Below are 13,065 nucleotides of genomic sequence, written 5' to 3'. Positions count from 1 at the left end.
TCATCTTCCTCTACATTTGCTTCCTCTTCCTGAAGTTGCCTGCATGCCTGTCCCCTGCCCCGTCCAGATCTCGCTCAGGTGCAGGGGCCTTGCTTTTCTTTATGTGATGCTTGTTAGCATTTATGCCTTTTCTCCTGATCATCTGCCTACTGTCCGTTTATTACATAGACTCAGTTATCAAAGTCTCAGAGAGAAAGTGGGGGCATCTCACTGCTCTACAAAATGATTCAGAGTAATGCTGCAATGGCTGAGGCAAGACACCCAGTAACTTTATTTTCTACTTTCCATTAGGTTCTTTAGATGACCACAGATACTAGTATGCCATTTAATGTTGTAAAGCATCCTCGCATGGCTTCACTTCTGATGCATCGGTTTTCCAGAAAGCGTAAGACTTGTGTTCTGTTGGGGGGAGAAAGGAGAAACATCCGAGAGAAACAGTCACATCTTGAATTTGTTAAACAACAAAACCAAATCAAATACATACCACCAATGTGTAGAAAATTAATGAAACAGGACTATAACTCTGTAGTGTGAGGTTAAAGTAACAGACAAAAACATCCAGGAAATGATAATATATTCATATCCAAGAGAGAAAACAAATGGCTTTATATAAATCCAACAGTGAATATTCAAAGAAAAACCCTACGTCAGCTCTTTGGTTGTTTGCCAATAAGCTTCACCTGTCTGAAGCGAGCAGGGGAGAAGTGCATCAACACGGCTCTGCTCTTCGTGGTCATTGCCCTCACCTAGCGTTTTTCCTGCTAATTTGTACTAGGTATATTGTATGTTACTTCTGTGTTGAACGTCTCACCAAAGCCCTGCTGCATTTTGAGTAATAACAATTTACTCCATGCATTTCAATTTCTGTGGCTCAAATGATCATGTCATTGCTTGAGAATTTACTTCCATGTCATATATAATATTTGCAATATTGCCATAATCAAACAAATGCTAGGAGGTGAATATTGCTACTCAGCTATCATTCCCTTCTCTTCTTCCAGCTGGATTCTCAGGCCCCTCATCTCCTGCTCCTATCTGCTCTCCATTGTCTTCTCCCAGCTGTTGATACAGTGTTGGCAATGTGCCAAGCCTTCTGTCTCTGGCTGATTCTCCCTTTGTAGCCACAAAGATATTTAAATCCTAAAATCAAAAAGCTCAAAATGCTAGGAACTCAGGCCCAGTGCAATGGTTCAATTGGCTAATCTTCCTCTCTCAAGCATCAGAATGCCATAAGGGCAATTGTTCATGACCCAGGTGCTCTACTTCCCATTCAGCTCTCTGCTTATGGCCTGGGAAAGCAGCAAAGCATGGCTCAACGTCTTGGGATCCTGCACACCCACATGGGAGACAAAAAGCTCTGGCCATTGCAGTCTCTTGGGAAGTGAGCCAGTGGGTGGAAAATCTTTCTGTTTCTCCCTCTCTCTCTGTAAATCTTCCTTTCCAATAAGTAAGTAAGTAAGTAAGTAAATAAATAAATAAATAAATGTTAGCAACTCTAAATGCTAAGCATTTTGCATTTCTTTTTCTCATGCAAGCATGATGCCATTTTCCTTCAAATACTTTGCTCTACTGAAATCTTTCAAACTCTGGGACTTGCTGAGAGATGGAAAAAATGTTGAGAGATCCATAGATTAATGACATTGACACGTTTTCCTTTGTAGTTTGTGGAGAGTGCTTCATAGGGAACCCGTTGTAGTAGGTAACTTCATTACCCAATAGTTGATTAAATATTATTAGCCAAGCTTAACTGTGAAAGTATACCAGGTGGTATAACTGACACCAGTATTCATTGAGTGAAACCACAACCCTGAGTTTTAAGGAACAAATTAGGAATGAAAATGCTTGCAAGTGGAAACACAATAAGCTGGTCACTGCTTCACTGTCTATTTTCTCTCCATAACTCATCTTTTCAAAAAATCTGTTGGCTAAATTGATATGGTGTCCTACAATCATTGTAAAACAAAACTTCTGTTTATGGACAGGGGAGCACGGAAGCTGTAGCTAAAATTCCCATCTAGACTTACCCTTGAAGCATTTGGGAATTTCAATGTTGCCATCATTGCATTGAGCATCCACTGTGTAACTACATTTCTTTTCCTTATTTTTGCAATAGAAAGAAATTGTCTGACCATGTAACAATCCATTTTTGAATTTGTCTTGGATCTTAACTCTTTCTCCTTGGAATATCACAGTGGCTTTTTTAACAGATAATTCACAAGATGCTGAAAGAGACAATATTTATAGGCAAGAAGCCTTAAGGATTCAAGTAAGTCTGTCTTAAAGGAAATATAGCATTTGAACCAGCAGATGAGTACAATGCAACAAACGAGTCAGAACAACCTGATTCTAAGAATGTACATATGTGAGTAAGGCTAACCCAATTATGAGCGGCAGTGTTCTATCTAAAGAACTATTACTCATGGCTTCTAAAATGGCTTTTTTTTAAAAAAAAAAGTGCTGCAGTAGTTTTATAAAGTCAGGGCAGAACCCCATCAGATTGTCAGTTTGAATGAGAAAGTAATCCTACTAGATACTATGATTTCATATAAGCCTGTGCTGATCTACCTAGATTTCATTTGTTAAGCTGGTGCACCTTTTGATTAGGCACATTGAGTGTTGACTACTAGTAGTTCAGAAATGGCTTTTTTTTGCATTCAGCTATAGGGAGCCACCTTTCTCCATTAATATGCAAAGCACCCCCCAACACTCTCAGCATTGGGGAAAGGAATAACTATAGCCAAGCACTGGCTATAACGCACATCCTTTTACCCCTTGAGGCAAATAACTCTGGGGGTGAATTCATGCTCCAGAGCTCCCTGCAGGGTCAAATTGAAGCCAGACTCTAGCTAGTCCACCTTACTTGTTTTAACGCAGTCCCTAGATCAGCTGTATCAACATCTCCTGGGAACTCAGTAGAAACACAAATTCTTAGATCCCATCCAAGCTGTACTGAATCAGAAGCTCTGGGGGTGAATCGCAGAAATTTGTGTTGAATCAAGCTCTTGATTCTTGGGGGTGACTCTGATCCACAGTGAAATCTGAGGATGGTTGTCCTGACTTATCCTTTTGTCCTTGCTATCTTTATTCTGAGATATTTGATCAATCAAACTGCTTTTGAAACTCTGTCTTGAGCTCTCTTTCTAGGGGACACCACTAAAGACACAATCATTCATCATTTTGCCTGCTGTGCATCAGTTTTTCTTTTTGCTTCAGCTGTCCAGCCCTCAGCTTCAACTGTCCAACTCAATGTTGGATTGTTGTTGCTTATGAAAACATGACGCCAACTAGATCAGCATCTCAGATCTCAGAGAGAAGCCAGTTGATGATCATTCCTTTAACTGATAGAACCTAAGTAAAATCCAGCCATGCTCTAGCTGACTAAACAGACAGACACCAAGATGGGAGAGGCCATTGGGATATGGAAACATCTAACTTTTAGTTCCAACACTCAGGGGTCCAGTTGCATTCCATTTCTTCATCATCAATGTTCTGGTGATTACACATTCACTTTCTATGACAACCTCCGATCTTCCTTGAATTGGCTTGAATATGTTGATGATTTTTACATTAAGTCTTGAACAGCCGGAGCAAAAGAAAGATGTTCACAGGCCAAGATAAAAGCTATAGAAACCCTACATGCTATCTCAGCATATTGTTGATGCTTGCAAAGGATCTGCTTATTTCATAGTTTTATCCTGAGCAAGCTTCCTAAGCATGAGATCGCTATGACTAGGTGAATCCTAAACTCTTACTAACACCAATGGCTGTGTAGCAAGTCAAATAACAAACGGAAAATGACTACAGCAAGAAAATGGTAAGTAAAACTAATCAACTGGATAACTTCAGAGAACTTTTAGAGCCTCACCCATTTCCATACCTTTACAATTTGGCTGTGCAGACCAGTTTCCAAGTTTGGTGCATTCTACTTCTTCTGGGCCATCCAGAGTAAATTTGTCATGGCAACCATATGTCGCTTTATCTTTGTAATGAAGCACTGGTTTTGCAGGGTAATTCACAAAGCCGTTGTCTGGTCTTGTTGGGAATGGACATTTTACTTCTAAAAAAAAGGTTGATTAATAATATATATTATTAATAATCACCAGGGTTATCCAATGTTGGTCCAGTTGTGGAATGGTTATATTTTGCTTCCAATAAACAATTAGATCATTGAATGTTCATGTGACTGGAATATAACTTGGGATTACCTTGTACTTCATTTTTTCTGCTCTCTCTTCTAAGTATGAAACCCTGGGTTGTTTTTTTTTTTTAGGAAACAAAAACACCTTGAAAATAAATAATAAAAACCTACCAAGTTCTCAGTGATGCTTGAAACCAAAACACAAGGACTTCACCCTCCATTCACATTTAGTATATCATTATTTTATTTTGAAACATTAAGCCTGGTTGTAAATATCATCGATAGACTGTGTAAGCATTCAGAGTGAAATGTGCCTGAGAAAACTGTGTTACTTCCTGGACTCCTGAAGCTCCTTAATGAGGAATCCACAAGATCATATCCTTCTCCACCACGGCACAGGAAAGCAAGGGCAGAGTCAGGAGGGAAGTGCTCTTGGGAGCTCATTCTATGAGACTGCTAAGAGGACCAACTCCAGAGCTTAACTCAATTTTGGTTCTGTCATACACTGAATTTTTAAAAGGATCTATAGGTTTGTGAAATCATTGCAAAGATGTTGGGTGGAGCCACAGCTCTTCTCCCTGTAAGAAGTCTAATGAATAAATGTGGAAGAAAAATGTAGAATTAGACATTGCCATTTCGTAGTTGATAGAGTCAAGAATCATCAACAGATTTTAAAATGACTACTGAAGACTGATTACCTACTGAGTCTCAAAGAATCACCCCAACATTTCTTGCTAATTCTAAAAATGAAAGTGTCTTTACCGAAAGACAGCCTAGTATATCTCATCATTGGTATGACCAATGATATTTCGACAAAGCACACAAGGATCTCCAAGCTCTTTGAAATGTATTTTTAACAGAAGTGTTTTACTTGAACCAAATCATGAGTACAAAACTAACCAAGCAGAACATGGGACATTCTATAACACAATTAGCCTGTATGCTCTCAATGAAAGGCTATAAGGGGTAAAGCATCGTTTGTTCCTAATTAAAGCAGGCCAAAACAACACAGCAATTGAATAGAAAGTGTGGTGCTTGATTAGATTCTGTATGGAACAACAACAATAAATACAAATGGCATTTCACGATCAACTTTATAAAAATGAAACTGTAACAAATTTTGTACGATACCATTGTGCATTTTTATATTATAGCAATGAGGGGCTTGGAGGAGCGCTACTGAGAATCTGACAGCCAGGCGATGAATCTTGGGAGTCCTTGGAAAACAACTGTAGCCAAACATTTCTAGGATTGTCTGTTCTTTAAGGTTGTTTTAGAGAGATGAGTAGAATGCATGTAAGGAAAGCTTACAATCGATTTTTGCTTTGGACTCCGGATCCTTGGTGCCTTGTTTTTTTTCTACATAACAGTGTTCCTACATCCCAAGTCCTCAGATCCAAAGAGATCCTCAATACTTATTTAAATTATTGTTAGTAACTTAAAACAAGTGAAATGGCTTGGGTACAGTGAGAATGTAGAATGCCCTTGTTTTTAGGACATTCGTGCTGAAATATTTCTGGATAATACGATGTTATTATATATACATATGTGTATATATGTATGTATTATATATGCATATATATGCATATGCATATATATAACTTATTTTCAGTAGAGACAGGAAAACCAGGCTTAGAATAGTAAGAAACAGAAGAGAGTGATAACTCTCCATGTTAACGGTCGATACAAATAGGTAAAAAATTGAAAAAAAGAAAAGAAACTACTGCTTCAGATTTGGGAGAATCTGCACAGATGACACTCACATAGCGGGATACCAGCACTTGACCTGTAGTTAAGGATCCAAAAAGGTACCATGTGTGATGGATGGCTCCCCCATTATAGAATTCATTTATGTTTTGAAGCCTTTCTTAGATTTATGAAATATCCACCCCTGGAAAACTGAATGGCCTTGGAACAACTTCTGTGCACATGTTAACTCTGTAATTTGTCTATTTGCTATTCTACCAGCAAAATTTGCCAATGGTAATGGCAAGTCAGGTTAAAAAAAGAGGCATTTTTATGATTTTTAAATTAAATATTTCTGTGATCCTTGAATTCAGGAAATTATAGTAAGGCCTTGTAACAATGCGATTCCAACCCAGTTTTGCATCTTTGTCTCCTGGGACCCCCAGGGTCATGCAGGCTTCCGTTCTTCGACTGCACAGAGACAGTCAGCTGTCCCTCAGGACAACAGCTTTTCATGTCTTCCCAACCTTGAGTCTGTTGCACCGTGAGACGTGCCTTTCCTTCTTCCATACTCCTCCTCCAAGCCAAGTCCCAGGGAAACTTCCTCTGGGAGCTTTCTCAAGTGGCTCAAGGTAGTTTAGCTTACTGCATGTCAGAAGCCAGATTTCAGTCATCGGATAGCCCCTGTTCCTAGAACACCGCCTAGCATATAATAGATGCTCAATAATCATTTGCCAAGATTTCGTGATCATGGAATTTTAAACATTTTTCAAAAATGCGATTCTGCACTACCGTAATTAGCTTGTCTTGATACTTACCTCTGCATGTTGGTAATTCAGTCCAGTTTCTATGCGTTGTGCAGGTAACTGTATCATTTCCAAACATTGCGTAGTGTGGCAAACATTCGAAGACTGCTGTGTCCCCAAAGAAGGAGTTATTCCCAGCTGATGGCTTGTAGAGTTTAAGGACTGCAAGCTTGGGTACGGGTGGCGGAGGGCAGGTCACGGCTGGAAAAAGAAAGGACTATGGTTTTATGGAAAAAGATGAGGCTTTTAAATATATTGATATTCCTTCCAGAAAAAAAAAACAGACACAAAGATGGATTTGAGAAAATGCAAAGTTCAATAAAACAGAGAGGAAAAACAGTCAATTGTAGATGCCAAATGAAAAACTATGATGATAATGCCCAAATCAGATGCCTGAATGAATCAGAAAACTAAGACATGAAGTAAACGCAAGCGTGGCCTCACTGATCTGCCTTTCACAACAACACAACGGTAGGTTTCCACAAAATCCACAAACCAAAAGCTGCCGAAGAGGCTCCTGGAGTGCCAGGATTTGCTCAGGGGCCATCCTGCTGTCATGGCTGGGACAGCAGCTTGTGCATAGATGTTGATGACGTCTGAATTCCAATGCCAATTCTGTTTGTTTCCATTGAACAGCCTCTTTCTCTCTACTCTAGCTGGGATTCGAACCAATGGCTACAAGGACCTAGGAGCACACTAGTGAGTGATTCCTCACCTTTATCTAATACAGAGTTTCAACAAGTCCAGAAAAGGAGAAGACCTTAGCCACTAAAAATAGACTTCTTGGGTCAGTAGCACCAGCATTGCCTAAGAGCTTTAACATTTTAGCAAGTTGCACAGTTCTGAGTCCTATATGTATGAAAGCATATGGGACCCCACTGAGGTGCAGTTGGTTAAATCCCTTGTAATACTAACATCGTATATCAGAATGCTGACTGCAGTCCCAGCTGTTCCACTCTCAAGCTTACTGCTAGCACACCTGGGAAGGCAGAAAATGATGGCCCAGATGTTCGGGTTTCTGTCACTTACATGAGAGATCAGGTTGCAGTTCCAGGCTCCTGGCTTTGGCCTGGCTCAGACTTGGCTATTGCAGCCATTTGGGGGTTAAATGAGCAGATGGAAGATCTCTCGCTCTCTCTTTCTCTCTCTCTCTCTCTCTCACACACACACTTTGCATTTCAAAGAAATAAATAAGTAAAACCTTTTTTTTTTTTTAAAAAAAAAGGGAAAGAGTGATAGCCACTCATTCTCATCAGGTTGAAGCTAAAGTGGCCTTTCTGCTTGTGAGTAAAAAGACATACAAGTTATTTCCAAAATGGATGTAAAGCTGTTTTTTTTAAAGGGAAGTTATTTTCAGGAACCATCATGGTCCCTACTTCTAAGTGAAAGGAATCTACTTAATTTACTCTTTAAAACATCTTCTGCTGCTTTATTTTTCTCAAATTACAATTTATTTGGAATTACCTTCTTTTTCCACTTGCTTCCATCGAAACAGATCATTAAATAATCACGATTCTCGTTGCAAGGCCTGGGTCTCCTGACTAAAGCGTGCACATGGAGGGGCCTGGGCTTTGTCTCAGTGTTTACAGTACTGAGCGAGATGCTTGCATTCAAAATCAAAAGTGCCTGGACCTGAGCTCTGCCTCCATGCTTGGTTAGTTTCCTGCTAATATGCGCCCTTGGAAACAGAAAATAATGGCTTAAAAAGAAGCTGGGTCACTGTCACCCATATTGGAGATCTGGATTGAGCTTCCAGTACTGGCTTTGGCCTAGCCCAAAGACTAGCCCAACTAGCCCAACTTGCCCAACTAGTCCAACTAGTGCAAGAATGGTTTTGCAGTTATGTGGAGAGTGAACGCTCTCACTTAGTCTCTTTCAAATAAATAGATTAAATGGAAATAATTAAAGCAAAAATAGGGGACTTACATAAGGCGCAATTTAGAGCATCTAATAACATCTCTCCTTATTCAAGTGAAGTCCAGAGCTGACCCTGAATGTGTCAGCATCTTTAGAGGAATCTCAGTCACCTTGTAGGATGCAAGTCTTGCGATGGTCTCTCAACCCATGGTGAAGATTTTTTTCTCCGTCTCCCTAATCACTAGACTAACTCCCTTCGAGCAGAGCTGTCTGCTTTGTCCTGAAAGCCTCAATTCAGAGTTATTGACCATGTGAGTGACTGAATGAATGAATGAGGTTTCAGAACAGGAGGAAACGCAATCGAGAGTTTATAGATTCTCTCCTGGTCAGACAGCAGAAGTTCCTGATAAATCACGCATATGCAAGCCACTACTGAAACACTGCTGGGGCTTTAGAGTGAATCAGCCCAGCCCTCACTGACTTCATCGGGTCCAGGACACAAAATGTGCTCAGGAGCGAAGGTCTCACTTGTTTCTTTCTAAAGTGGCTGCTTCATCCTTTAAAGCAGGATGATGATCATTCCCCATCAGGGAAACCAACCAGCTCATTGAGGCCGGGCTGAGTGGTTTGCAGAAAAGGTGGCATTTTCAGTTCTAAAGCCAGGAATCTCAGGGGAAATCAACTAGTCACTCTACCCATTACTGGGACCCAAAGACTCACGAGCACAGACAGGAAGTGACGGACTCCATTTTCCTTCCTCAGTGCATTGAGAAGAACTGGTTCCATTCAAATAAAACCTACAAAGGAAAAGTTTAGTCTACTGAACAGTAAAATAATATATCTTTGGCATCTCAAATACCTTCCCTGTTGCATATTCATACTCCTAACTTCTTCCTTGTTTTGTCATGCTGTTTCCTCAAGAATTGTTAACACTTGTCTAGGATTCACTGGGTCTCCCAGCCTGCGTGGCAGGTGTGTCACAAGACCATTCCAGAGCCTGTGAGTCTGACCACCAAGTCTTATTTCCAACCGCTGGGCCAAGTTAGCAACTTCTTATATAGAGTTAATAACAATGACAATATACCATAATTACAGATAGGTCATATAACTGACTATTTTCTGCTATTCATTATTTCAAAACAAACAATGAAAATGCAACATGCTGTCCTTGAAGCCAGTGTTGTTTAAGGTCATTTGTCATCAAACCTACCTGCAAATCGGTGTTTCAGAAACAACAACTGTTTCTTATTTGTAAATAGTGGCTCTTAATCCTTAATCCTAAGCAAGCATTCACAGTAAAAGTTTGTCTTAATGTGCAACCAGTATGCCATCAACAGAGCCGGTGCCTTCTTGTCCATAAGCAAATGAGCTGCATACACAACCACAAATGCTTTCTTCCTGGGGAAATTGCTTTGCGTTATAGGAAGATGAAGAGAAGGATGCTTGACATCACCATGCTCCCAACTTTCCCCGTTAAACTCTTTCCTACCTACCACCAGGCCGTTCAATCCAAGTAGCTTCATGTCGAAAGCCCAAGACTCATTCCTAAAGTGTTTTAACTTAACCCTAAGATTTAGCCCAAAATTTGCAAAGATTCAATCATTCCAATGTACCTCAGCAGATGCATAATTAGAAAAAAAATTGAAGTGATGACTTCAAATTTTATTCATAATGTTAAGTTCTCCACTGCTTATCCCATCTTTAGCACCACTATAGTTTTTACCAAAACTAAGACTATAATTGGTGTGTATTTGGCAAGTACATACTAAAGGCTAGAGATAAAATATTGATCACTCTTGATATTTTGCTTAAGGGCACACAAATGTGTTGTGCTAGCTAGTCATATAAAAGTCCTTACCCAGGGTTACAGGAAAAGCTGATGGTGTTGGGGTATTCGAAAGTTGTATAACGTACAACTCCATTTGCCAATATTCCAGCAAAAGGACATACTCTCGCTGCAATTTAAAGATAAAAGGGTAAGCTTCTATTCATATAGTTAACACTAAAACAAAAATATGCCATTTTCATCTTTTGATCTACTAGGAATCATTGTAAGTCAACTACTCAAAGACAAATGATAGAAACACCATGGTGTTCATTATTTTGTTACTGATAACACCAACATTTGGACAGCCTGAATTTTTAAAGAAGTGTTTCAACTAATGTGAATGTTTCAATGAAAGCGAATCAATAGTTGAACTGTTAGGTAGCCAATAAAATATGAAAGGTTAAAAAGCACAGACATAATCAAATTTTATGACATGCTACTGAAAAGAGAAAAACACTAAGTCATACAAACTCTCAGCAAGGTACCAAAAACATACATGGTGCAATTATTTGAAAAGTGAAACTATTAATAATAATTCTTCCTAATCATTGGGATGCTCATTAAAATTGTATCTACTCACACTAAGATCACTTATAAGAGTATGTAGAATTATGAAAAAGTCATGCCTATAAAATTATGAAAAAGTCATGCCTCTATAATTAAAACAAGCAGAGCTCAGATAGGTCATACAGCTACTCTTGCAGTTTAACTTCTAGATATAATTGCAAGAAATTCAACTTGGTTGGTCATTCACCATTTGACTATAAAATACAATGCTAGCATGAGTTCGTAGAATCATGTTCTAAAAGCAAGAAGGCAATAATGAGACATGTAAATAATTATGCTATTAATTTGATGTGTTTATATTTTATTATAAACACAATTTATGACGTACTCAATTCAGCTGATTTTTATATTCATTTCAGTAATGATTAGCCCTGTTTTCATTTTAAGGCAAATCCAAAAGGTCGTGAATACAGTGCAGGTTGCTTTGGCAGGTGTTCTTGAGCATCAGTGTGTGTTTCAGAGCATCTCCATCCGCCTTCACTTCTGCAGCGTCCCCTCTCTTTGAGCAGACCAGGCATCTCTTCCAAACCTCCTGGAATTTCAGACTACACCCTCTTACTCTTCGCTAAGCACCAACTATGGCATTTTATCTCTTTTTCCACGGAAAACCTTCCAGAATCTCTTGTTTTCCCACAGCCCTTTGTTTCTGCAGTCTATATTACCCCTCTCCACCCTGAGTGTGATGTCATAGGTTATCCTTTCCCTCTAAGCCTCCCTATACACAAGAAAATCCAGAATCCATGCAAAGTGAGAGAATGCTGACTTACGCACGCATCTCATGGTTGTCACCGTCCATACCCCCACGTTAAGACAGGTAATTGGGGTTATTAATCCCCGGGACACATAGCCTGGCTTGCAGATGTATTTTATCTGTTCCCCAGGCTCATAGGATGTTTTCAAGGGAGAGACTGTGGAAAAGGGTACATCATCTGGTTTGGGACAGGCTGAAATACAAAGCACAAAGCACATGGTTAAGAAACCTATATTCACTTTATCAAGTTCAGCTAGCACATGTGTACTAATGAAAACACAGGTGTTCTTCAAAACCATTGTGGAAATACAGAATTCTGAATGATTATTTTGATACAAAAATAACTTTGGTGCAAAAAATTGATATATGAAAAATATATATTAAGAACAATGTATGAATTTTAATTTTACACAAAAATAAGCTCATATATTTAGTTTCATATTTATGAACTTTTTAAAAGTATTCTTGTACACATACCAAGTTCCATAACTAATAATTCCTTTACAGTATCTCATCTAGGGCCCGGCTTGATGGCTCAGTGTTTAAATTTGGGATCCCATGTGGGCACTGGTTTGTGTCCTGACTATTCCACTTCCCATCCAGCTCCCTGCTTGGGGCCTGGGAAAGCAGTGGAGGACGGCCCAAAGCCTTGGGACCCTGCACCCTTCTGGGAGACCCAGAAGAAGCTCCTGGCACCTGGCTTCAGATTGGTTCAGCTCTGGCCACTGAAGCCACTTGGGAGGTAAACTAGTGAATGGAAGATCTTTCTATCTCTCCTTCTCTCTGTGAATCTGTCTTTCCAATAAAAATAAACGTCTTTTTTTTAAAAAAAAAATACATTATCTCATCTAGTTTCCTCTATAACCTTTTGAAATAACTGCAATATTTTCCCCAATTTACAAGCCAATACACAGAGGCTTAAATTGCCTAAATAACTCATACGTTAGCTTCAAACATGTTTATGTTAAAGAATAACCAGTCATGTCTTCCAAGTATCCACTCTGAATTTTAAGTTAGCCTTTTTGGTCCCTGACAAACACCAGCAGTTAAACTTTATTAATTGCTTTTCTGGAAGCTAAGCGTACTTACACTTTCCTTCAACGGCAACATGGCAAAGAAAACTTGACAGCAAAATGAGCAGTGGAGAAATCATCGTGGTTGATTCACACTGATGCTCCTGATGTGGCTTTTCTCTATTAAACAGAGACACACATATAGAAGAGCACTTAAATATTAACCAGCTGGGGGCGTGACTTCATCTCCACAAATACGAGATAAGGTATGATTCGGAAGGTTCTCTGAAACCTGTGTTCCTTAATTATTTACTCTCCTGTGGGTCTGTTGTGAAATCTGTGGTAGTCGACTTCTGTCTTCATGACATTTTTGTCAACAAAAAACAAACAGAAAAAGATTTTATCTTTGTCTCTGACAG

The 13,065-nt window shown here is 39.3% G+C and overlaps 1 protein-coding gene across 1 annotated transcript; it reads right to left on the bottom strand.

The window, feature by feature from the left end:
* Positions 1 to 248: 248 nt before the first annotated feature.
* Positions 249 to 12,797, bottom strand: APOH (apolipoprotein H). Its single transcript, XM_040989397.1, has 8 exons — positions 12,723 to 12,797; positions 11,650 to 11,826; positions 10,346 to 10,442; positions 9,208 to 9,284; positions 6,643 to 6,831; positions 3,878 to 4,057; positions 2,025 to 2,222; positions 249 to 399 (listed from the first exon to the last, which is right to left on the bottom strand). Exons 1-8 carry the CDS (start codon positions 12,784 to 12,786, stop codon positions 326 to 328), a joined length of 1,056 nt encoding a protein of 351 aa, XP_040845331.1. The 5' UTR covers positions 12,787 to 12,797; the 3' UTR covers positions 249 to 325.
* Positions 12,798 to 13,065: the final 268 nt, after the last annotated feature.

Source organism: Ochotona curzoniae, unplaced genomic scaffold (assembly GCF_017591425.1).
Source record: "Ochotona curzoniae isolate NIBS_2020 unplaced genomic scaffold, NIBS_Ocur_1.0 contig_523, whole genome shotgun sequence".
In the NCBI taxonomy this organism is placed as follows: Eukaryota; Metazoa; Chordata; class Mammalia; order Lagomorpha; family Ochotonidae; genus Ochotona; species Ochotona curzoniae.
The sequence above is the reverse complement of the archived record's forward strand: the minus strand, read 5'-3'. Positions and strand labels throughout refer to the sequence as shown.